We start from the raw sequence: 25,513 nt of genomic DNA, 5'->3' as shown, positions 1-25,513 counted from the left end.
ACAGCTGGAGGAGGCCTCTCACAGGACGGGATGTACTAAAGGCGAAGATACGGTAAAATCCCCAAAAATACAGTTTTTGGGGTTTTACAGCATTCCCCAAATGTACTAAGCAGCTTTGCCCAGATGGGTAACGCCACCTTCAGGTGGCATTACTCAATGAAGCCTATGGGCTTCTTATCGGGACGCTCCCCCTTGGGGATCGGATCCCTCCCATCACCCCCTGCGGCCTTCTGCGCAGAAGGACGCCAAAGGGACTTCTGGGTGTTAAGGTATCACTGATATCTCCTGTTTACCTTAGAGCTCCGATCTGCCCCACTGTCCCCATTCACTAGTATGGAGACATAAATTTATCAAGCTCCAGAAATACAATATATTCGGAGCTTGACAGCGGGAACATTCGCCATCTTCAGATGGCGCATGCGGTTGCAAAGAGGGCACCATTCAAATCCCTTCACCACCTGCTCTTTCGCCAGGACACCGGGGCTTTGTGCTCCTGTGTGAAGCCCAGTTCACACAAGTGCACTAGCAGTGCCGAGTCAGACTTGGCAGTGCTAATTTTCGTGGAGGGTACGCGGAGACACCCAGCCCCCCGATAATTAACATAATGAATAGGCCCGTAAGCGCAGAGGGGTTTTGTCACACGCACTCTTTATTCTCCAGTTTACAGCACACAAACTGTATCCTCTGGCTGACGGGGCTTCCTGTGACTTGTAGTTCCACAACAGCTGGAAAAACCATAGGATGCCAATACATGATCCAGGATTTTAAGATAACCTCCTGTGCTGGAGCCATGCCATGCAAAGCCACAGGCAGCAAAACCTTTCCTCAGCCAAAGGGATAGAGCATAGACAGCGAAAGCAAGAGGTGACCAAATACATGTAGGAGGAGAAATCGGAATGTGCATTACACTTGCCCTGCCCATAAATGTAGGGTAGCAGCTCCACAGCTTTATGTGACCCTTTCATCCACATTTCCATATATAAGATGATGAGGCCCCCATTTACCAAGGAAGCATAACCCCTTTAGCGCTCGCTAAAGGGGTTATGTCCTCGTTTCTGCATTTAACAAACAGCGTTAATCTAAGATTACCTCTGTTTGTCACAGCAACTCTCTAGCCATCTTCTAGATGGCGAGAGCGATGCGGTCCCCTTTGGCGGCAATGGAGACCCGGCGGCACCTTTCAGGCTCCATCAAAGCCTTGCAGGCAATGCCGGGTCCCGTCCCCGTGCCATGCACATGCGCAGATGGACCGTCGCACATGCGCATATCACCGGATCCCCGTCGCTGGCAGCATTAGACTGCCAGCAGCCTAGCGGAGCACCTAACCGAAGACGAGGACTTCGCGGGACCTCGCCGGAGGTATAACTATTTCTTAAATACCAGTGAATTTTTCACTAGTATCACAGTAATACTAAGCGAAAAATGTTGCTTGTATTTACCTTCGTTGGTCAATGGGGGCCTGAAAGTGAAATACATATTTCCAAAATAAGTTGTACATGTCTAGAGCAAAGGGGGCAAGTCTTAGATTGGTCTTAGATTGGTCTTAGATTGGTCTTAGATTGGTCTTAGATTGGTCTTAGATTGGTCTTAGATTGGTCTTAGATTGGTCTTAGATTGGTGGCGGGAGAATTTAGGAGTAATATATGAGAATATTATTTCCCTGTAGGGCTTGCAGATGCCTGGGAGCACTTAAACCCCCTTTATGCCCCAAGGCTAAACTACCCGATTTTTCCATCCACTCGGATGTTTTCTACAAAACCAGACACCTGATTCCGAGATGTACGTTCATCTGATCATGAACGTACATCTCCGATGTTTCCAGGTCTGCGTCTGCGGCCTGGGATATCTGTTGCTACAAAGAGAGCCACGCATTGTGGAAAGTGACAGCCAGAGGCCCAAGTTTAGGACTCCATTTATCAACGATACATAACTCCTTTAGCACACGCAATCGCTAGAGGGGTTCTGTCATCTTTTCAATATTTAACAAACAGCGGTAATCTAAGATTACCGCTGTTTGTCACTGTGGGGTCTATTTATCAAGCAGTGAAAAGCGTGGAGAAATGGACCAGTGGAGAAGTTGCCCACAGCAACCAATCAGCTTTCAAGTAGCATTTATCAAGTACAGTCTATAAAATAATAGGTAGGAGCTGATTGGTTGCTATGGGCAACTTCTCTACTGATTCACTTCTCCACGCTTTTCACTGCTTGATAAATAGACCTCACTGTATCGCTTACGTCATCTTCAGATGGTGACAGCGATACAGTCCCCATTACCGGAAATGGGGACCCGGCAGAAGACTTTCCAGCTTCAGCAAAGGCTTCCAGACACTGTAGGGTCCCCGGCGGGTGAAGGTGTCATGCGATAGGCTGCCAGCAACAGAGCAGAAGACACCGCTGAGGAGGGAGATCGTTGCCGGACCTCGATGGAGAGGTGAGTAATGCTGAATCCCAGTGGCATATTCATTAGTATTATTGCGTTACTAGACACAATATGCCGCTGGGAATAAGATGTGTTGGTAAATGGAGCTCTAGGTGGGGATGTGCTGCATGTTTTTTAAAATAAGTTTTTACAGCTTGTACATAACTTACCAATATAACCTCTCTCACTTCGCATCCCCACTGTTCATTGTGTTCAGCAGGGTAGACAATGCAGCCAATCACCTATCAGCTTCCATCAGTCCTGTGACAGCAAATGTCTAATTGCTTGTCATAGGTTAGATCTGTCTGCTATGCACTAGCCGGGAACTAGAGAAGCTCTGCGCATCTGGAACAGGGGAGTCCCATGTCCCGGTGGCATCACAATAGGAGTCTTGGGTGAAAGAGACTGGGTACAATCGGCCTTCTATGTAAGCTTGTATTAGCAGGCTCCTCATCTCACTCTCATGAACAGCGGGTCTGTTTATTGTGGGGGATGGGAGGAGGGACTGTACCATGCAGCTGGACCCCGTCTGACCATCAGCCTTACACAAACCAAGCGTGCAAGCCCGCCATGTCTGACACTCACCTGCTAGGACCTCACACATGACTGACAGGTGGCAGGAGATAACACAATAACATTGCATTTAATTGGTTGTGCTGCACATTACATATAATAATAATAATCATAATAATTAATAATAATACAAAATATAAAAATAAAACCAATTATGTAAGAATGAGATATCTATATAACACAAGTACCATCATAAATTGTATTTTTCACAGTTACATCTCATCAATTTTACAGTCTGAGCAAACGTGGGAATACATATATATACACAGATATAACTAATGTCCTGATTCAGAGGCGCTCGCTCTGAATTAAGGCGGATTTTTTTAAAAAAAATCAGCCTCCAGGCCGTTCGCATAGCTGTGGGTGACCACCCACAGCTTGTGCGGGCGGCCTGGCGATGGTCGCGATTAACACGACCATCGGGCTTGCGACGAGACCCTTGTGGGAGGGTCTCGCCCACCGCAAGCCCCAGTGAACTTCCTGCTCTAATAGAGCAGGAAGTACACTACTGACATCACTGGTGATGTCAGTAGGGCCGCCCACAAACGGCAGGCGTTGCTTCAGGAACGCCTCCGTTTGGCCAGCCACCCCCCTCCCCTCCTACAAAACGGGGCGAGCGGTCGATCAACATCGACAGCCGCCCCGTTTTGCTGCGAGCCCCGAGCGAGTAAAGTTCTCAATCGTTACAGGGCTCGTCGGTGCTAACTGCCCTACCTACCGACCCGCTTGCGAGTGCTGTGCGCTCGCGAGCGGGTCTGAATCAGGCCCTAAGTGTCTTCCTTGCAGTTTAACTCAACTTTTCTTAGTTTAGTTCCAATTTAATATAAAAGTAAAAAAAAAAATGTAATGAATGAGAAATGCACTGACAAATAGCCGCTTATTTCCCGGTTTCCCTGCGCTGCAAGGAGAAAAAGTAAAAAAAAAAAAGAGCAAAATGTTTTTAACACTCCGTCTCCTTCAATGGGTAATTAATTTGGAGCCAGTCAGCAGGCAGAATGCCGATCTCCATTTCAAAAGACGGCTAAATGGGATTAGCCGGGAGCGATAATAATATAAGGTGGAGGGAAGGGTTTGTGTGTCCTGACACCACATGTATAGAGACTGTTCATAACATGTATGTAGAATATTTGTTACAGATAAGGTCTGGAAGCCCTAATGCTCGGCTGTTCCTTCACATGGCAAGTTGGCAACAATTATTTTATACAGGGACCAATTTTAGGTAGTGTGGGGCAGGTGTATGAAAAGGATCCTTTACTTACACTGTACTTTTGACTTTTCAATCCCTTCTCAGAGGTGAAAGAGGTACGAGGTGCCACGTACAGTGCTGCTATTTGCAGTATTGTGCAGGTGGGGGCGAGGCCCCTATAAAGGGGCCCAAACATCTACGCCACAATTCCCCAATCCCCCAACGCCGATTCGATCTGTGATCTGTTTGGGAATCTGGGAAATTCTGCATGTTAAAAATCACCGATTTGCCAATCCCGATCATTTTGTGGTCGTCATCGGCAAATCAGCGAAAATCCAAAATATTGTTTTTTCACAATGCCGCAACCCAGGCGTCTGGGGATCCGGGAATTGCGACAATCGATTGCTGATGTGTGGGGGCCTTCAGGGGATTCACTGACAACCGCATCATCAAGACCCCAGACCGCCCAGTTCTCTGGGGAGGGTGGGATCTCTGAGACAGGAGTGCGGAAGAACTCCCCGAAATTGGATAGTCTCTCAGACATTTTGGGACAGTAGACAAGTATGCCTTGCACCCAGCGTTTTATGTCAGTAGTCCATCAAATCACAAAAGAGCCTCATGCCTCACTCGTATCAATACCCCTAGTGAACTGATAGGCAGTGTTCTTGTGAATATTAATTCAGCCCGCTAAATCTCTGCCGTGGCAGCCTTTATCATGTACCTACACAGAGAGGAGGCAGCCATTTTGTGGGCTGAACCAATCTTTGGTAGACTGTACTATGGAGTAGGGACGTGACTAATATACTCAATTGTAGGCAAGAGACCTGATAACGCCCACATTTGCAGGACTTTACATTTTGCCCACAGCACACACATGATTCTGTTTTATGGCGGCTGACACAGCGGCATGGATTAGATTTATTCTGTATCAATGTCATGTGACTGTTTCTAAAATGAGAGCACATGAGTAAGACTCCCTGACATGGAGCTAAAAATAAAGCAGGTAAAGGCAAGTGCGTGACTGTGCAAGGTCAACAGCTCCCACTATTAACATAAATGACATATTAACATAAGACTAAAGAACAAGCACCCTGCTACTGAAGGCTTTGGGCACTGAGGTAAAAAAATACGAGAATTACAGATACATTGTAAAGCTGGCGAAATAAGTAAAAAAACAATGCAATAATGTAAACAAGCAGTTCCGTCAGATCCTCACGCAGCCCACATTGCGAGTAGTTACTGGATTAAGAACCTTTCTCGCTTTAATCCTGACTGGATAACTGCAGCTGACAGAATCTACACCTAAGGCCGGGTACACATTAGACAATATATCGTCCAATATATATCGTTATGAGGTGGTTCGAACGATATACCGGGCAGATCATCTAATGTGTACTCGAGATTGCGTGCACCGTCGCATGCGATATCGTATGATTGGCCTGCTGCACGACCAATCACATAATATCGCATGCGGGGCTGTGTAGTTTAATGAAGGACGGATCGCGCAAGTACAGTAGCAAGTGAGACTGAGAATCAGACCCAGTATGTCTATGTCTAACCAATGTTTTGATTAAATCCTATTAATGACCACAATGTATCGCTCCTTTAAAAAGTAGCAATAAGCTAATAATTGAAAAGCGTTCCTAAGAAAAAAACATATAGACACATAGCGATACTTACATCCATGGTAAGATGCCGGAGAGCCACCAGATTTCCCGTAGTCTTGTTCGGAGTAGCTAGTGGACAGGTTAGGCTGGCTAGATCCTCGGCCAAAACTGATCTGGTTGCTGCTCCCTACCGAAGTGGCGACCTGAGCCATTCGCTCTTTGGTCTTTAGTGCCTGGGCCCTCTCGCCCTTCAACCTTTCCTCATCTTTTAAGAGGCTCACCAACTGTTTTGACTTTTCCCGTACATTAATCCCCTGGTCTTTGCCATCCCGGTCAATGTATTGGAAGTCTTTCAGCGTCTGTATGGCAAATATGTTCTCTTTACACTGGTGGGACACCCTCTCGGAGCCAGTCTTGATGAGATAATCCAGAAGGGTCAAAGCTTTGTAAACATGCCTCCAGTTCTTCCCATGGTCATTTAGCCTCTTCCAGATCATGCTCATGATTTCGGAAAAAGCCACCACATTGTAGGTCAAGTCAGCGATCTCCGTCATGAGGGAGCTGGAGGGGCCCCACGGGTCGTTGGAGGTGGCTTCCCGGACTTTTATCTCCGCCTCAGAGTAATTATTAACAATGTTCTTCATTTGTCTCCTTATGGACGAGGTCGTCATTTTTGTAAAGGACTAAAAAAAAAAAAAAACAACTAAAATATCTCAACGGCCCTTTTTTTCTTTCTTTTCTTTTTTTTTAAATTAAAAACAAATTTGAATCACAAAAAGACTGTGGTAATCCAGGACCGAGGTGTCCTTGCCTTACACGGTAGAGAAGGAAATCCTCCGCAGGAGTCGGGGGGTGTTTTCACGCATGAGAAGAAATGTGGCCCAGTTTTGGTTAAAAGCATCTCCTCAGCCAACGTACTTTGTTAAACCCCGGAAGCTAAATAATAAAAAAATAAAAAGATAAAGTGTCAACTAACAACAATAATAATAACATAAAAATATAAACGTTAATAAAGGCAAAACATCTCATTCAGTTTCACACAACTTTATTCGCAGGATAAATCTGGGTGCGTCCCATGTATGTTTAAAGGATATCTACACCCAATATTGTTTATAAAAATACCCCAACTTTATTCATGCATTATATCTTTATTTGTTTCCCTCAGTGAAAGATAATATTGTTATCGATGCTTCTGCTTCCTTATGGATGAAATACAGCACTTCAATGTATTAGTTTCCATGTAGTATTCACAAGTTTAAAGGACGTTGCCGCAGCTAACCAATCACATACTACTAACATCTCACTTATCGTCATGTTCAAATTTCAGCCATTAAAGCGCTGCCGCTATTATTACTTATTTAAAGGGTCTCTGGCCTTATTTTCCCCACTGATTTGTCCAATCAAATATTAATGGATGAGTGTCTCATATGGTTCATGCTTCATGTTTTTATCTTGTTGTATGATGCTGCCAGTAAATCTGTTTGCCGATTTTGCCATAATCCTTTTATTTCCTCCCAGATCTACCCTGTCAGTGTATTGGGAGGTGAGATAATGCCCTGACAATACGATAGCTTGGGGTGTGGAGTAATCGTAAGGGATACGTGTGACATGTGGGGGCTGGGTCGGAGGCTGCAGTGAGACGGTAAAGAGCTGAGCAGACACAATGACATAAATTAGCTCATAGCCAGCATATGGTCGTATTCAATTAGCGGCGAAAAAACGGACGTTTTCCACCAAAAAACTGCGATATTTTCGCCAACAACTGGAGATAAGTTTTCTCCATTCCAGACCAGGCGGAAAAAAAATGCAAAATCCCTATTTTTGGCCAAAAATGTGGGGATTTCCTTCAGAACCCTTTGGACACCCCCCCCCCCCCTAATAATAAATTATTCCCAAAAATATTTGTAAGTTGCACATTTTGGCGAAAAACGACCACGCAATTTTGGGTGAAAAGAAAAAGTTGAAAATGGTTTTAATGTATTGGGTCTGAATTTTCGCGGGGCGGAATGGATGTGTGAAGTGTTTCAAACATCGCACGCGGTCGCAGCAGGCGGCTTTTTATGGTTTTTAAAAATGCATTTTTACGACACGAAAATATACTTGCACGCATTTTAATGTACCCTCAATTTACGTGGGACAGTAATTTCCCGGAAAAAAATTGCTTTGTATCATTTTCAACGGGTTTTATTTTTTTTCCCCAAAATTGCGCGGTCGTTTTTCGCCAAAGTGCGCAACTTAAGAAATTTTGGGGGGATAATTTATTATTAGGGGGGGTGTCCAAAGGGTTCTGAAAGAAATCCCCACATTTTTAGCCAAAAATAGGGATTTTGCATTTTTTTTCGCCTGGTCTGGGATGGAGAAAACTTATCTCCAGTTCTTGGCGAAAATATCGCCGTGTTTTTGTCGAAAAACGGCCGTTTTCGCCAATGGCGAAAAAAAACTGCCTTTTTTGCCGCTAATTGAATACAGCATATAAAGGGTAACATAAAACTGTACTTAGCGACTGATTCAGACACAGCCACGGTTGCGCCTGCGTCTTTATGCCAATGGCGAGGCCAATGGCGCTTAGTATATACTATATACCCTGCACTGCGTTCTCTGGTACGTATGTAAGCATACTATAGTAGCCGACATTCGAAATAGCGGGTGATCTACGGAACTTCTGATAGAGTCCCGCAACCGCCCTGACATGGGGCAACCTAGAAGTGGCGGACGGAAGCCAGCGTGATGATGCCACATCAGGCTTTTGCTTAGCACAGTGGGAAGATCTTTTCAATACTTAAGAGATGACTATAGGCCCTTAACGGCCTTATTTATCAACAGGTTTTATCATTCACAACGAGTGATATAACTCAAACTGCCAAATAGAAAAACTCTAATTAAATGGGGCCTATGTATCAAAGACTGGAGAGAGAGAGAGAGAGAGAGAGATAAAGAGAGAGAGAGAGAGAGAGAGAGAGAGAGAGAGAGAGAGAGAGAGAGAAAATTGTGAGAGATAAAGCACTAACCAATCAGCTTCTAACTTACATTTTACAAGCTGTGTTTGAAAAATGACAGATAGGAGCTGATTGGTTAATACTTTTTCTCTCACAATTTTATCTCTCATCAAGCTTTAGTACATAGGTGCCCTAGTGCTTCCAAGCTGCCGCTGTTTCTCACAAATGAGCAGTTCAACCTACTGCTCCAAACATGCATATGAAAAGAAAACTGTGTGAATGTTAACATCACTGCTATTAATGTTCTTAGGGGCCATAGGGCCTGATTCAGAGTCGCTCGTAAGCGGCCGCTCGTTCGCTCCGAGCGATGTTTGCCCAACTGCGCGTACGTACGGATCGTTATACGCATGCGCGAACCAGTCACTGCGGTCGAAATTCATGTGCTCGCAAAATAGCGAATGCCTGATAATTTGAGTGACAGAATGAGGCGTATGTGGGTGGTAACAGGGGAAGGTGCTTGAAAACTGGGAGTGGAGATCCGAACGCAGGCGTGCTTAAAGGTCAAAACGGGCATTTTATGGGTGTGCATAATTAAAACAGCAGCGTCATTGACCACGTCACTGGGTTATTTTATAGCCAGAACTGCTCGCAAAATTGTGGTAGCAAAAACCAACCACAAGAATAGCGAGCAGTTCATACCCTGGGCGATGTACTCGATTAATCTAATAAATAGCGGACATGAAATAGGATGCGAGCAGCCAGGGGGCGTATTGATCCAAAAAACGACCGCAAGTTTTGTTCGCTCGTTCAGACCTAGAGGCGTGAACAGACCGCAAAGAGTGAACGGTTCATTTGAATAGCCACCCCTATTTTCAGGATGAGCGAGCGCTAATTGTGTCCGGCTCTGAATCAGGCCCAATGTATCAAAGCTCGATGAGAAATAAAATTGTGAGAGAAATAGTATTAACCAATCAGCTCCTAACTGTCATTTTTCAAACTCAGCCTATAAAATGTAAGTTAGAAGCTGATTGGTTGGTGATTTATATCTCACAATTTTATCTCTCATCAAGCTTTGATACATAGGAGCCTCTGTAACAACGCTGGGAGAGAGATAAAGTACTAACCAATCAGCTTCCAATTTACATTTTGCAGGCTGCATTAAAAAAATGATAGTTAGGAGCTGACTGGTTGGTGATTTATTTGTTACAATTTTATCTTTCCCCCAGCTTTGATACTTAGGGGTCTATTTACTAAGCAGTGTTAGGAGAAGTGAAAAGTGAAGAGTGAAAAGTGATAAGAAAGTGATACGGTGCCAGCCAATCAGCTGAGATGGGAGTTAGGAGCTGGTTGGCTGGCACCTTTTCACTTTTCACTCTTCACTTTTCAATTCTCCTAACACTGCTTAGTAAATAGACCCCATAGGCCCCTAAATCCCATATAGTCCAGAGAGAATTTCGTAAAGTAGGAAGACAGAGATTTATTTCTCTCACTATGTTTCACAATCATCATCCACCAATCTTAAATAATTCAAAGATTTCTTATGTCCCATTCAATATAAAAAAAAAAATCACATATCCCTTCATATAACTATTTTCTTCCAGAGATATTTTGTATCTTGTATAAAACAAAAATGATAGTCTCTCTGTACTCAAATTGTTTCAGTAGCAAAAGTATCCAATCTTTTTTGTTACCACCTCAGGAGTAGGTCTCTGGTGCCGGATTCAAATCCAATACATAAACTTAGCTGCATATACACACAACGATTTTTTGAACGATTATCGTTAAACGATATAATTTAACGATAATCGTTTGAAAAAAAATCGTTCACTTTCTGAGTCAAGCGATGAACGATTATCGATCATGCACGTTCACGTTTGTAGTTCAGTCAAACTGACCAACTGAACAATTTTCATTAAGGGAATATGTAAAAATGGTTTGTAGTTCAAAAAAAATCGTTCATTACACTTTAAAAAATCTGACTTACGGTGCATACACACGATCAGATTTTTTCTTCAGATATGGACGATAACGATTTAAAAATCGTTCAGTCGTTCATATCTGATGAAAAATCGTTCATATCTGACATGCCTGAACGATGGACGATCAACGATGCGCGTTCCCGTTTGTCAGATAACGTTATCTGACATCTGATGGGTTTGCAGTCAGACTTGGACGATTCCATTCATTTTAATGCAGTTAAAAATCGTTCAATCGTTCAAATCGTTCAAAACTTTGGTCAAATCGTCCAAATCGTTCAGATCGTTTAATCGTTCAATCGTTTATCTGACAAATCTGACAAGTCTGACAAATCTGACCGTGTGTACGCTCCAATAATCTGACAGAAAATCGTTCATAAAATCGTTGGTAACAAAATTGTTGTGTGTGTATGCAGCTATAAACTTATGTATTGGATTTGAATCTGTCACCCGAGACCTACTCCTGCAACACAGCCGTGTGAACAGCATAACAGTTGGTCTCCAAAGGTCTGGTGAGCTCCCTGGTTGTTTTTGCTTTATATTGCTGGTGTAGGCTCGGAGGCACAGGAGCAATGTATTTGTTTGGATCGTTTTAGTAAATAAAGAAGCTTTTTTATCCTTTATGCATACTTGACTGCCTTGCAAAGTGTGTGCCTATATATGGAGTTTGGAAAAGAGACAAAAGATTGGATACTTTTGCTACTGAAACAATTTGAGTACAGAGAGACTATCATTTTTGTTTTATACAAAATACAAAATATCTCTGGAAGAAAATAGTTATATGAAGGGATATGTGATTTTTTTTCTGATATTGAATGGGACTTAAGAAATCTCTGAATTATTTAAGATTGGTGGATGGTGATTGTGAAACAAAGTGAAAGAAATAAATCTCTGTCTTCCCACTTTACGATATACTCTGTAAGTACTATATAGGATTAAGAGCTGGATTCAATTAGATGCGAAAAGCCGCAATCGGCAAAACGTTTCGCCTATTGCCGTTTTTCGCCTATTCTCGACTTATCTCCTAATTCAATTCCAGGACTTTTTCGCCTAAGCGGAAACTCAACGCATTGTAATAGGCGAAAAAGTTTCTCCAATGAATAGCAGGTGAAAAAAAGTGCAAAGTCTTTATTTTGGGGTGCAAATGTGGGGAAATGATTCAGAACCATTGGAACAGCCCCCAAAGGACAAATCAGCCAAAAAAATAACAACAAAAAAACTAAGAACACCCAAAAAAAAAAGAATAATAATTTTTACGCCAAAAAAAGTAAAAAGTGGGGGGACAAGTATAAAAACTATCGAAATTGGCTTGTTGGGAGACTGCAAGGATGAGGAGGGTGTTTTTGGGATTGTAGGTGCATGCAGCAGGTGGATTTTTCCCGTTTTTTTTCGAAGTTCACTTTAGAGACATAAAAATATGCTAGCACCCATTTTCAAGTACCCGAAATTTGACTGGACTACTTATTTTCACACAAAAAATACTGCTAAATGCTATTCTTCACCTCTTCTCCAAAGGTGCTAATAGCAAGCTACTTACACAACTTAAGTACCCAAAATAGTTTTATTAGGGCTATTAGTACACATCTATTTTGATTTTCTATGTTAGTGCAACATTTTCTGGGGTACAGACTGATTTCCCCAATTCTTTCAGTACTTTCCACCTGTTCCACATTGGCCGCTTTCCATTTTGCGCCTGTTTTGGAATTGAATAAGGCAAAAAGAGAGGACGCGCACGCAACGATTTCTACTATGAAACAGGCGAATGAGACGGAAAGTCGGAGAAGCGAAAAACTTTGCCGACTTTTCATCTGTAATTGAATACGGGCCTAAGAGTGATATAACGCGTATGACAAAGGTGTTCCAGCTAATCAGCTCCCAACTGTCATCTGTTTGAAAAATGGCAGTTGGGAGCTGATTGGCATCTTTTATCATACGCAATGAGATAAAGTCCCAATGAATCAGCTCCTCACTGTCATTTTTTAAAACACAGCCTGGCAGTTAGGAGCTAATTAGCTGGGACTTTATCTCCGTTCACTTTATCTACATCCAAGGTTTAGTAAATAGACCATTCCGTCGGCATATGTTGTCAACATAATTAATGTCAACATAAAGGGTGTGATATGAAAAGTCCTTCCTACAAGGGTCCGTAAAATTCCATTAATGAAAAAGAAGAGAGGGACTCCAGATAATGATTTAAGCACATTAAATACACCTATTGGGGGTGATTCAATTCAGCGCAATGCTGAATAGCCTCGGGAGGGAGCCCCCGGGGCTATTCAATTCACAGCGCCATTGTCAAACTTAAGGATTTCTTCTTGCACCCCCCTGGGGATGCGAGGAGAAATCCGACTAAACTGTTGGCTGCGCGGCTGTTTTAATGCTTAGTGCGGCGATGACCAACACTTTAGTCGGAGAATGCCGGTTCTCACGTCTCAACACCCAGGTAAAGTCACGAGTACCGGCATTCTCCTACTTAATCGCTTAGCGACTAAGCAAACAGCGCAGTGAATTGAATAGCTCCCATTGGGATTTTACTGTACACACTGCACTATTTTGCGCTTTTCTTGTTTTTATTTTTACCAAATTATACGGTTATGTTTAAATCACCCAAATATTTGTCTGTTTCCCCACACTGCTCTCAGCCATGTCGGCTTTTTACTGCCGCCTACAGGTTTATATCTGGCCACCGGTCCTGACGAGTGTCACATTCCTCTGCACCAATCTAAACTTACAAAATGACAACAACCACTTGGCCCAGATGCAATGGAATTGGATAAACATGTAAGGGAAAGGGTGCAAAAATCATCATGTTATTATCAGTAAGAAGAGGAGGGTTCCTGAGTTATTCAGTCCTGATAATACAGGCTGTTGCTACTCACATTCAGGAGTCTAGTTACTAAGCAGTGTTAGGAGACAGATTGAAAAGTGATAAGGTGCCAGCCAATCAGCTCCCAACTATCATTTTTCAAAAACAGCCTGTGAGATGACAGTTGGGAGCTGATTGGCTGGTACCTTATCACTTTTCAATCGGCTCCCAACTGCCATCTCACAGGCTGCGTTTGAAAAAAGACAGTTGGGAGCTGATTGGCTGGTACCTTATCACTTTTCAATCGGCTCCCAACTGCCATCTCACAGGCTGTGTTTGAAAAATGACAGTTGGGAGCTGATTGGCTGGTACCTTATCACTTTTCAATCGGCTCCCAACTGCCATCTCACAGGCTGTGTTTGAAAAATGACAGTTGGGAGCTGATTGGCTGGTACCTTATCACTTTTCAATCGGCTCCCAACTGCCATCTCACAGGCTGTGTTGGAAAAATGACAGTTGGGAGCTGATTGGCTGGTACCTTATCACTCTTCACTCTGTCTCTTAGCACTGCTTAGTAAATAGACCCCTCAGACAGAAGCACAATGTGCCCTGCAGATGGCCAATAGGGAAAAACAGGGACAGTTCCAAAGGCAAAACTCTGACACCTGAGGGAGTCCATAAGTACAGTAATAAACGTTCCTTATATTGAATGTCACCAACTTATTACCAATACAGAATACCCTTTTACGTCTGCTTTGGACACAGCATTAAACACTGCATAGGTTTAAAGTTATTTCCCTATCAAAACACAAGGGCAAAAAGTATCAGGCAAATAACGGACTTTGGATGTACATGTCTTTGTGAGGCTTCTCGCTGTGAGATGTGAGCAGCTATTTACATATTAATTAGATGGAGTGAGAAGCTTTATCCTTCATTGGCTGAATCTGCCACATGGCGCGAGTGACAGGGCCATTGTCCAATCTGGCCGAACGGGGAGGTGACGATATGGGGTACAATCGTTATATAAAATGACAGTAGCTGGTTGCTATGGACAACTTCTCCACTTTATCTCTACCCTGAGTGAGTGAAGATTGAGCTGACCTTATCTCTGAGGTGTTGGGAGTCAAATATACTTTATACAAACGTCCCCAGGCCATAATGTGCATTTTTTCTCTGCCAATTCCAGGCCGTTCTTAAGTTCCAGCATCCGAAGAATTTGCAACAACAAACATAGATGTAAATATATGGAAATGGCTTCCTGCCTTTCATTTATTCTATGTCGGTCTTCATATGTTTTGTGTTATTCATAAGTCGTGTTATTCAGAGATGTTTCATCTTAAAAAAGTTATACTTTTTAAGTGTCCATTGCGTATCATCACAGAAATTGTAATACCCTGCAGATTTTGTATTGAGCTGTCTGACTTTTAAAATGCCGGATTTAATTGCCAGCTATTTGGAACGTGAAATCCAAATTGCCAACAATTAATTCAAAACCCACTAAAAATTAAAAAAAAATAAAAAATGGGGGTAGCTCCCATTACCTAGAGATAGCACTCTGTTCAGCATTCCACCCACCATGGGTTATCAGGTCAGAGAGTCGACAGTAACCAAGTCGACATTCAAAATGTAGACAATTGAATATCGTCATGGTTCAAACTGTCGACAGGCAACATGTTGACATCCTCAGTCCAGGGTATAATACATAGTGTAATCTCTTATAATTTATTTATATATATATATATATATATATTATTTTTTTTTTACATTTTTTTTGTGTGGTCTTATAACAGAATATATAATAAAGTAGTGCCCTCTTTAAAATAAGATAAAATAAAATAGTGTCCCTTATTTAAAGGAATAATATAATTTTTCTCCCTTGCTTATAAATAGTGCCCCATAAAATAAAATAACTAAAACATAAAACAGCGCCAAAATATTCATAAAATAAAAAAAGTAGTGCCCCTATTTTTGTGAAAATAAAAAAACATGGCACGCAGAAAAAACCCACGTAATAATAGTAATAATAATAATTACCCAACTTAATACTTACTTGTTATCTCCTTCCTGGCTTGATTAAAAGTAGTCCAAAAGGATTGTAAAAAAACAAAACAAATACCCACATATATAAGCTCCCCAGATGATTTAAAATCAAATTGTTTGGTTAGTTAATAGCCAGTCAGGAGCTGTTTTATCGGGATGTAGTTACTTTGCTGGCGGAGTGGATGCTAGCAGTCGATAAACCGACACCGGAATCATGCTGCCCGGCAAATTGCCGACGCTGTAACCCCCTTAGGGATCAGGAGTTCCAACAGCCGGCATCCCGATCATAAGATGCCGGAGCCAGATGAGTTTTAGCTGCAGGGGGGGAGGTTAGGTTTAGCCACCCTGGGGGGGACTTAGAGTTAGGCATCCCCCGGGGAGGGTTAGGGTCACGCTGCAAGGATGAGGGGTTAGGGTTAGGCACCATCGGGGGGAGGTTAGGGCTAGCCCTTCCCCCCTACCCCCCCGGGAGGCTTCGGTTTAGGGTGGGGGAGGGGGGGTTAGAGTTAGGCACCACCGCCGGTATTTCATACCCATCCTATTTTATCCTGCCGATAAAATACAGCCAATCAGAGCCTGACAAGCTCCTTCATTATGTCTCACTTAGAGATGAGCAGTTCGGTTTTGACACGGTTCTTTTAACCAAATTAGCACAAGTTCAGATTAGTTTGGATTTAATTTATTGGCTATCCAAAACACATGAGACAGATAGCCAATATGATGCCATTTTTAAAATCTGAACATACCCGAGTAAAACCAAACCGCTTCCTCTCTAGTCTTACTTTTTTGCTTTCAATGTTTTTTATTATGTTGGCCTATGAAATATTGTATGAATGCAAAACTGCAACCGGTTGGTGCAAAGTGGGCCTCAATATGAGCAAAAATAGGGATTACACAAGGTATTATTATTATAATATTGTAGCTCTCCTCCTCCAGCTTCTGTCAGGTAATTCCCTTGGTGTGCAATAAAGCTGCTATTGCTTGGGGAATACTCACCATGGAAAGCTGTGTGCAGCAGATAGGAGTCAGATATAGAGCATTGCATAGAAATTCTGATTGGGTTTAAACTTAAACTGAAGGGAAAGATTTTACTGCGAGTTTGCAACCTCCGCATGTATTGATGAAATTGCCAGGCCTTACATATTAGTAGAAAATTCACATTGAAGTAGTTATAATAGCATTACAGATGTGCTCATGTGGGTGGGGGACCCATGACAGGGGGTCTGTGATCTCACAAAAGGTCATGGCTATTATTGAAAGAATTATATTATAAAAAAAAGGGGTAGGTTGCAGCCAAACGGTTGATTGTTTTACCCACCTATAAGACAGCACAAAATGACTGTTGTAAACTTAATTTTATTAATTCCATGTTGAGATATAACATATTTCAAATGAACACAGACGCCATCTTAGCACGCAACTTCATGCGCATCCTCGGGAAATAGGAGTATCAGCACAAATTGTAGGCATGTGACAATACAAAAGAGCATTTCTGATGCAGTTTTGCGGCTCTTAAAGGAGCTCTGGCGCAGCACTAATTCTCCTTGTAAGCCGCCCGTGTGACACAAGCCTGACATAACGTGTATTTGCTATCTGCTGCCTATGGTCTCGTGCCGGTGGGCAGGATACATGATCAGTGTGTTTATGTATAATCATTGTTCAAAGTCACAGGAGGCCACAGAACACATGTGGCTTCTGATACAGAAGCTGTATCTTACATGTAGCCATTAGACCAGAGGTTCCCAACTCCGCCATTACGATCTGGATTTTGAGGATATGCAGGCTTGAGCCCAGATGGTGAAATCAAATTGACTGAGGTACTAATTAAGTCACCTGTGCTCAAGCATGAGTTTGGGAACATCTGCCACAGACAATACAGCTACAATTTGCAACAAGCTCAGGAAATATAAGGCCAACTAATTTTTCAGCTACACCAAGACAATGTTATTCACGTATAAATCCTACTTGCCTACTTTAGAAACAGGTGGGCGGTGATGGGGGGGGGCGGGGCCAGATTGGTCACTTCACTAAGACCCACCCCTCACAGTAAATTACCGTGAATACTGCATATTTAACTATGGGGCGGGGCCAAATGACATAATTCTTGTAGAATTGCGTCATTAAGCTCCGCCCGGCTACTCGCCCGAACACCGATCGTCAGAAAAATTCCTCCAGTTCTGCCCACTTCACTAGAATGTGAGCAGAATGCGGGAGAGGTGCCTACTCTTCCGGGGTTGCAGGGGGTTACCCAAAAAGCCGGAAGCCTCCCGTAGTTCCCGGGAGAGTAGGCATGTATGGTATAAATTCGGATTTTCGTTTGGGTTTTGTACACTCGCACAGTCATTACCAGTCCTAACAACTGGTGCTAAAAATCTTAGGGAGCATGCATTTGGGTGGTCAGTCGCATGGCTGAGCTGTGTCCTGTTTAACTACCACTTTCCATGTGTTGTACCAAACAGCCTAGATCAGGGTTTCCTCAAGGCTCTGCAGCAGTCCAGGTTTTAAGAATTCCCATGATTGTGCACAGATGGTTTAATCAAATTTACTAACGTACTAATTATGTCACCTGTGCTTAAACATGGATATCCTTAAAACATAGACTGTTAGGGTGACTTGAGGACCGAGTTTGGGAACCACTGACCTAATCCCCATCTAATGCTGCATACACAAGTAAAGATTTTCTGTCCAACCATCCAACTAGTTGATTGGTTGGAATGAAAATCTGGTAACGTATGGGAGTAACTGATCATCAGCAATTTGCTCCTAAATGCCAGAAAACAGATGGAAATGGTCGTCAGACAAGTTTGTTAAATGTTTGATCTAAACAATTTGTTCAAACAACAGTTTTCGTCCATTTTCCGGTGTTTGGGAGCAAATTGCTGATTGTCATTTACTTTCATACCTTACCAGATTTTCATTCCAACCAATCAACTAGTTGGATGGTTGGACAGAAAATCTTCATGTGTGTGTGCAGCTATAGGGATTAATTAGCTTTTTTTTTTTTTTTTTTTTTTTTAAAAAGCACTGAGGGCTCGATTCAGACCCGGACGGCTAGCTGCGCTCTCACGCAGCCAAAAGGGCTGGGTATGCAAATGCCGCAATCGCACTGTCTGGTGTAAGGACGCCCTCTATGTCTCAGAGAGCGACGGCAGAGCGAACGCACGCCGGTATAAAGACGCCCACCTTTCTTTCTTAACACACATCATCTCCAGGAAGTGTGTGATTAATCAGTAACATCGAGAGCCATCGGAGCTGCACGCAGCGCTTGAGGTAGACCCTACCCCACCGCAAGCGCTGCGATCACTGCAGGCTGACATACAACCAGGTGACGTCTACAATGACGCTTCCATGCTAATTATGCACACTCATAAAACGCCGTTTAGACGCCCAGACACGCCTGCGTTCGCAGCACCACTCCCCCGTTCACAAGCACCTTCCGCTGTTACCACCCACAAACGGCGCTATCTGTCACTCAAATTAGCGTCCAGTCTGTGTACTACGAACGCACAATTCCTGAGCACAGTGAGTGACTCACGCATGCGCATATTGACGCATGTGCAAACATGCGATTATCGCCCATAGCGTGCGTTCGCAGCTTAGCGCCCGGGTCTGAATCAGGCCCTGAGTTCTGCTCTGTCCATTGTTAGATCAAACAAACATTTAAGACTCAATAAAAAAACTCAGACTTATTGAGTCTTGAGTGCCGGACCTTTGGCTTGTGGATTGGATACTCGTGAGGGCATCGACCGCAGTTGGGACCTATTGTTGGGAGTGCCGGACCGGTGGTAATTAGCGCAACAGGATACTTAGCTGGGTGCCATCACAGTTAAAGGTGGTGCGGCACACCAAGGAACTTCTCTTAAGTCTGCGTAGTGTGAATCAACGTTTCAATGCCTTTTCCAGCCCTTACATCCTACGCTGACTTAAGAGAAGTTCCTTGCAGGTTTGTAGAGGATGCAGTCAGGAAGCCGACGGTCTAAATGCCGACCGACGGCTTCCCGACTGTCTAATCCCGACAGGGGTCTAATGACAGGCGTCAAAATCTCAACGCCTGTCATTATATCTACGCCGGGAGCCCAACAACCGGCATACCGAACGAAGGTAAGCTGGAGGTTAGGGTTAGGCACCCCCCCCCCCCGGGAGCGTTAGGTTTAGGCTGCGGGGAAGGGGGGTTAAGTTTAGCCACTTACAGGGGGGGTTAGGCACTAGGGGGGTAGGTTAGGGTTAGGCACCCCTAAGGGAGGGTTAGGGGAAGGTTAGTGATAGTGGGGTACTTACATCCGTTGGGATCCTCACTGTCTGCTTTCCAGCATCGGTATGACATCCGCTGGGCTAACGTCCGGCGGTATACCGTACCGATTCCGTTTGGAGTGCCACTGCACCTTCACGTTATATTTTGCAACTTCCAAAGAGATGTTGAAAAGGAGATAATGATTTCGCAGGACAGCTATAAAAATGATGCATGCTTAAAAGGAACATAAGTAAATATTTAAAGAAATACAATAATAATGAAGCCTCTATGTGGGATTGCTGTTTTCAGATGGATCCTTAACCAGCTCACAGCTGTAACAACAGGTTACTTTACACTGAAATGAGAACTGCAACATCACACAAGCAGCATCTTCAGAGGTCCAACATTACCAGCCTCCCTGCCTAATAACCTGACATTTTACAGTTGTGTAACTACAAAATCTCAACATGCATGGCAGACTTCTGCGCTATGTATTACAGCTAGTTGTCTAGATGTGCCAAGCCTTATACTACAGCACTGGATATTGTGATTGGTCATCCGGTATCCCAGACAGGAAGGGAGACAAGTGAGCATTGTAGTATATGGAAGCGGAAGAGAATATAACCTCCACTGTTTTTACACAGAGATGGAGAGTGATTCATGAAACACGAGGATATAAAAGAGAATATTCATGGACTATTCCGGAATGAGGAAATCATCCTTGTAACGCGGCACAGCTAGACCTAAACTGATTTTGAAGTGGGACAAGTATCTCAGTAAAGATAACTAAGGATTTCCACCCCACCCCACAATTATTGCAGATTGAAGGTCCATCGTATGATGGGCGGGATGTACTAAGGTTGTGGTGACCATTCCGCCAGTCACCGCAGCCTTACTAGTCTCATATGTACTAACAGATGCGATTAGTATCACAAAGGACAGCTCTTGCGATAAGAGCTGCCCTTTGCGTAGCAGCCGACGCCGTGCGAGGGGGTCTCCGTGGGACTCCGCCCCCTCCGAGCCCCTGGAACTTCCTGCTGGTGACCTCTGCCGGGCTCCTCCTCCTCTTCCCTGCACCCGGAAGAAGATTAGGAGGCGGAGGACCCAGGAGAAGCACGGGACGGCGACCATGGAGAGTCAGGTGAGTGGGGGCCATTGCTGGGCGATGGTGGCGAAGCATCGGGTGCGGTAAGAAGCCCATAGGCTTTCATAGGGTAACGCCAGGTTTTTCTGGCGTTACCCTCCGCACCGATAATAGGGTGGCCGGGGCTTAGTACATATGGAAATGCGGTAAAAACACAGAAAACAGGGTTTTTAACGCATTTTTCCTTTAGTATTCAGTATTCTAGTATTTAGAATTCAGAACGCAGGCGTGCTTAAAGGTCAAAATGGGCGTTTTAAAGGGTGTGCATAATTAGTCCAGCAGCGTCATTGACCACGTCACTTGGTTTTTTTTAACTCAGAACTGCTCGCAAAATAGCGGTTGAAGAAACCAACCTCAAGAATAGCGAGCAGTTCATACACTGTACGATGTACTCGATTAATCTATTAAATAGCGGACATGACGTATGGTGCGAGCGGCCAGGGGGCGTATTTTTCAAAATTACAACCGCAAGTTTTGCTCGCTCGTTCAGACTTAGAGGCGTGAACAGACCGCAAAGTGCGAACGGTTCATTTGAATAGCCACCCCTTTTTAGAAAACGAACAACCGCAAATAGTGAGCGGCTCTGAATCAGGCCCACTGTGCACTTCGTTACTATGGGTATCAAAATGTGTATTACTTGTTGCAAGTGACACAGTTAGAGAGCAGTAATATTTTATATATGTACTGTATACAGTATATACAACAACACCTTATGAGAGGCCGTTAAATAGTGTAATACCGGGGTTTGCACCTTACTTACAGCAGCGCGTCTACGAGCCTCCACAATCCTGGCTGTATAAGTGCTAATTCCCAGTGAGAGCTCACATTGCAGTGTCTTTATAAGGACATAATCCCTTAGGCCTGCATCCTGTTAGGTAATAAAGCAAGTCGACACAGGTTCCTGAGCGCACGCTTGTCAGCAGACAGCCGCACACTTATTTTGGGCCGTGTCCAAACACATGGAATGTATTCTGGCGTAGGGATAATGGATACAGCAGAATGGCAGCGCTCAGGATGTTACAGACTTACATCAGACAGGAGGGTCCACTAAATGCACTCTTTTCACCCGACTGTCATTCTACTGATCGCACCAATAGCCACACTACAAATCTCAGCATGCACTGACGGACCTGACACTGTAGAAAATGACAATATTTATACATAACGACACAGTCTTTATGTAATGACATTGTGTAGTGTGCACAAAGCTGTCATTTGTCTTAGTGCAGTTTAGGAAACAAAAAACAATGGGCCTGATTCAGAGCCGGACGCTATTTGCGCTCGCTCGTTCAGAAAATAGGGGTGGCTATTCAAATGAACCGTTCGCTCTTTGCGGTCTGTTCACACCTCTATGTCTGAACGAGCGAACAAAACTTGCGGTCGTTTTTTGGAAAACTGCGCCCCCTGGCCGCTCGCATCCTACGTCATGTCCGCTATTTATTAGATTAATCGAGTACATCGACCAGGGTATGAACTGCTCGCTATTCTTGGGGTTGGTTTTTGCTACCACAATCTTGCGAGCAGTTCTGACTATAAAATAACCCAGTGACGTGGTCAATGACGCTGCTGTATTAATTATGCACACCCACAAAACCCGTTTTGACCTTTAAGCACGCCTGCGTTCGGATCTCCACTCCCCGTTTTCAAGCACCTTCCCCTGTTACCACCCACATACGCCTCTTTCTGTCACTCAAATTATCAGGCATTCGCTAATTTGCGAGCACATGAATTTCGATCGCACTGACTGGTTCGCGCATGCGTATAACGATCCGTACGCATGCGCAGTTGGGCAAACATCGCTCGGAGCGAACGAGCGGCCGCTTACGAGTGGCTCTGAATCAGGCCCAATATCCGATTGGCTGTAGATTTACCAAAACTTCTAATAAAGAAAAATGGAGGTGTGGGCCAGAGCAACCAGGGGGAGATGTATCAAACTTTGGAGGGATAAAGTGGAGAGAGCTAAAGTACCAACCAATCGTCATCTGTCATTTTACTGGCTGTGTTTGAAAAATGACAATTAGACGCTGATTGGTTTCAATGGGCACCATGCTATTGAATGTGGATTTTGGGCCTGATTCAGAGCCGCTCGCAAATCAGGGCGGCCGTTTTTCTTAATAAACCAGCCTCCTGGCCGTCTGCTGCAAGCCCCAGAGAGCTTCCGGCTCTAATATCGTGATGTCAGTAGGGCCGCCCTCAAACGGCAGGCGTTCCTTCAGGAACGCCTCCGTTTGACCAGCCACCCCCCCTCCCCGCCTACAAAACGGGGCGAGCTGACGATCAACTTCGACAGCCACCCAGTTTGTAGCAAGCCCTGGAGCGAGTGAATTTCTCACTCGCTCCGGGGCTTGCGCACGCACATTGCGCACACCGTGCGTGCGCAAAGTCCCAACATCGACCCACTTGCGAGCGCATAGTGCTTGCAAGTGTGTCTGAATCAGGCCCTTTGTTCACTACGGCTTTATACTCAGGGATGGCTATAGAGTTGTCTATGATTCATTAACTTTTCTAACAGAGACGCATTGATCATTAAGGCAAGTGATGGGACAGTTTTACAAACATCTCCCCCATAATACTGTATGTTATCAGACTACATCAAAACTTGATTTTTGCCACTGTCATAAAAACCTAAAATGTCGGATGTACAAAGCTGCTGATTCGAGTGCGGGTTTTAACCCCTGGATTTAAAACGGCAATAGCAATAAATGATAAACAGGCCTGATCTCACATTTATCATTATTGCCGTTTTAAATTCAGCGGTCAAGGCCACCGAGAATCATCAGCTTTGAAAATGCGCTGTTTTCAGCATTACACCACATGATAATAAATGACTTCCTGTATCTTAGAGATATAATTGAACATGATAAATGGCAGCATGGTTTTTAGCATTTAAAATGACGCTTTTTTTGCATTTTGCATTATGTGGGCCCTGGCACGATTTTGTTGATGTCAACTAGAATTAAAGCGGCAATTCATTTTTAGGCCAAAACCAATTTGCCTGCAAATCACAGGCTATTACATTTGGGCTTGCACCTGTTCATATCTTTCTACACATCAGATTAGTGAAACATTTGGAATGAACAGTTTCTATGGTCCTTCAATACAGAAATTGTACCCCCCGATACTTCAACCTGCTGCCAGATGTATTCTGTTGTCTAGTGCTCGTAATTACCTGTTTTTGTCCTCGTGTGTCTTTTCCGTTCCCCTCTCTACCCCCCACCAAACACTATAACACTTTTGTTTTTCTAGTGTGATCATTGTGAACTATGGGCCTGATTCAGACCCACTCGCGAGCGGCTGTATGCTCGCAAGTGGGTCGATGGTCCGCACTGCGCATGCACACGACGGAGGGAGCTCCGTCGTGCGCATGCGCGAGACGCGACGAGCGAAGGACTTTCCTTCGCTCGTTGTGTCTGATCAAAGGGGGCGTGCTGTCGATGTTGATTGACAGCACGCCCCCTTTGGTGGGCGTGCCGGGGGCGTGCCTGCCAGACGGAGGCGTTCCCAAGGGAACGCCTACCGTCAGAAGCCGGCCCCACTGACATCACTAGTGATGTCAGTGGGAGTGATTTTGGCTCTGATAGAGCCAAAATCACTCCGGGCCTTGCGGTTGAGAAACTCAACCGCAGGCTTCTACTCGCACTGGCGATGGTCACGATGGTCAAGACCATCGCGACCATCATCCTGCACGCTCCTATAGGCTGTGGGTGGTGACCCACAGCTATACGAGCGTCCAGGAGGACGCTCCATATTTATGGAGGTGGGCCCTGATTGAGAGCGAGCGCTCTGGTCAGAGCGTCCGGCTCTGAATCAGGGCCTATATTTTGTTAGTCCTTCTAATACTTATAGCAGATTGTATAATATCCTTACAATGGGCCTGATTCAGACCCACTCGCGAGCGGCTGTCCGCTCGCAAGTGGGTCGATGTTATGGACTGAGCATGCGCACGACGGAGGGAGCTCCGTCGTGCGCATGCGCCAGACGCGACGAGCGAAGGAAAGTCCTTCGCTCGTTGTGTCCGATCAAAGGGGGCGTGCTGTCAATGTTGATTGACAGCACGCCCCCTTTGGTGGGCGTGCCGGGGGCGTGCCTCCCTGACGGGGGCGTTCCCACGGGAACGCCTCCCGTCAGAAGCCGGCCCACTGGAGTGATTTTGGCTCTGATAGAGCCAAAATCACTCCGAAGCTTGCGGTTGAAAACCTCAACCGCAGGCTCCGGCTCGCAAATTCGATGGTCGCGATGGTCTCGACCATCGCGACCATCACAATGCACGCTCGTATAGCCTATGGGTGGTGACCCACAGCTATACGAGCGTCCAGGAGGACGCTCCATGAAAATGGAGCCCGGCCCTCATTCAGAGCGTGCGCTCTGCTCAGAGCGTACGGCTCTGAATGAGGGCCAATGTTGTAATATGTGTCTGTCTTTTACCATGTCCGCTATTATGGTCAATCCTTATGCTAATGTTCACATGTATTTTTTTCTATACGTCTTTACTGACACTTTGTGAAAATTAATAAAATTGATTAAAAAAAAAAAAATTTTCTATGGCCATTATCAAACCTACATATTGAAAAAAACTTTTTTAATTGATTGAAGAA

General features: G+C 44.3%; 1 protein-coding gene across 4 annotated transcripts in view; it reads right to left on the bottom strand.

Moving 5' to 3' along the window:
• Positions 1–25,513, bottom strand: part of EPN2 (epsin 2) — a 67,812-nt gene that overhangs the window by 28,821 nt on the left and 13,478 nt on the right. For 3 of the 4 annotated variants that reach the window (XM_088464810.1, XM_088464807.1, XM_088464809.1), the window contains exon 2: positions 5,859–6,721. In XM_088464810.1, coding sequence (XP_088320936.1) covers positions 5,859–6,456 — 598 coding nt within the window. In that variant the 5' untranslated portion in view covers positions 6,457–6,721. The remainder of the gene's footprint in view (positions 1–5,858; positions 6,722–25,513) is intronic. The other variant, XM_088464808.1, reaches the window with a different exon arrangement.

Source organism: Taudactylus pleione, unplaced genomic scaffold (genome assembly GCF_031769625.1).
Source record: "Taudactylus pleione unplaced genomic scaffold, aTauple2 ptg000061l, whole genome shotgun sequence".
Lineage (NCBI taxonomy): Eukaryota > Metazoa > Chordata > Amphibia > Anura > Myobatrachidae > Taudactylus > Taudactylus pleione.
Note: the sequence above shows the minus strand (reverse complement) of the source record. Positions and strands in the feature narration are given on the sequence as shown.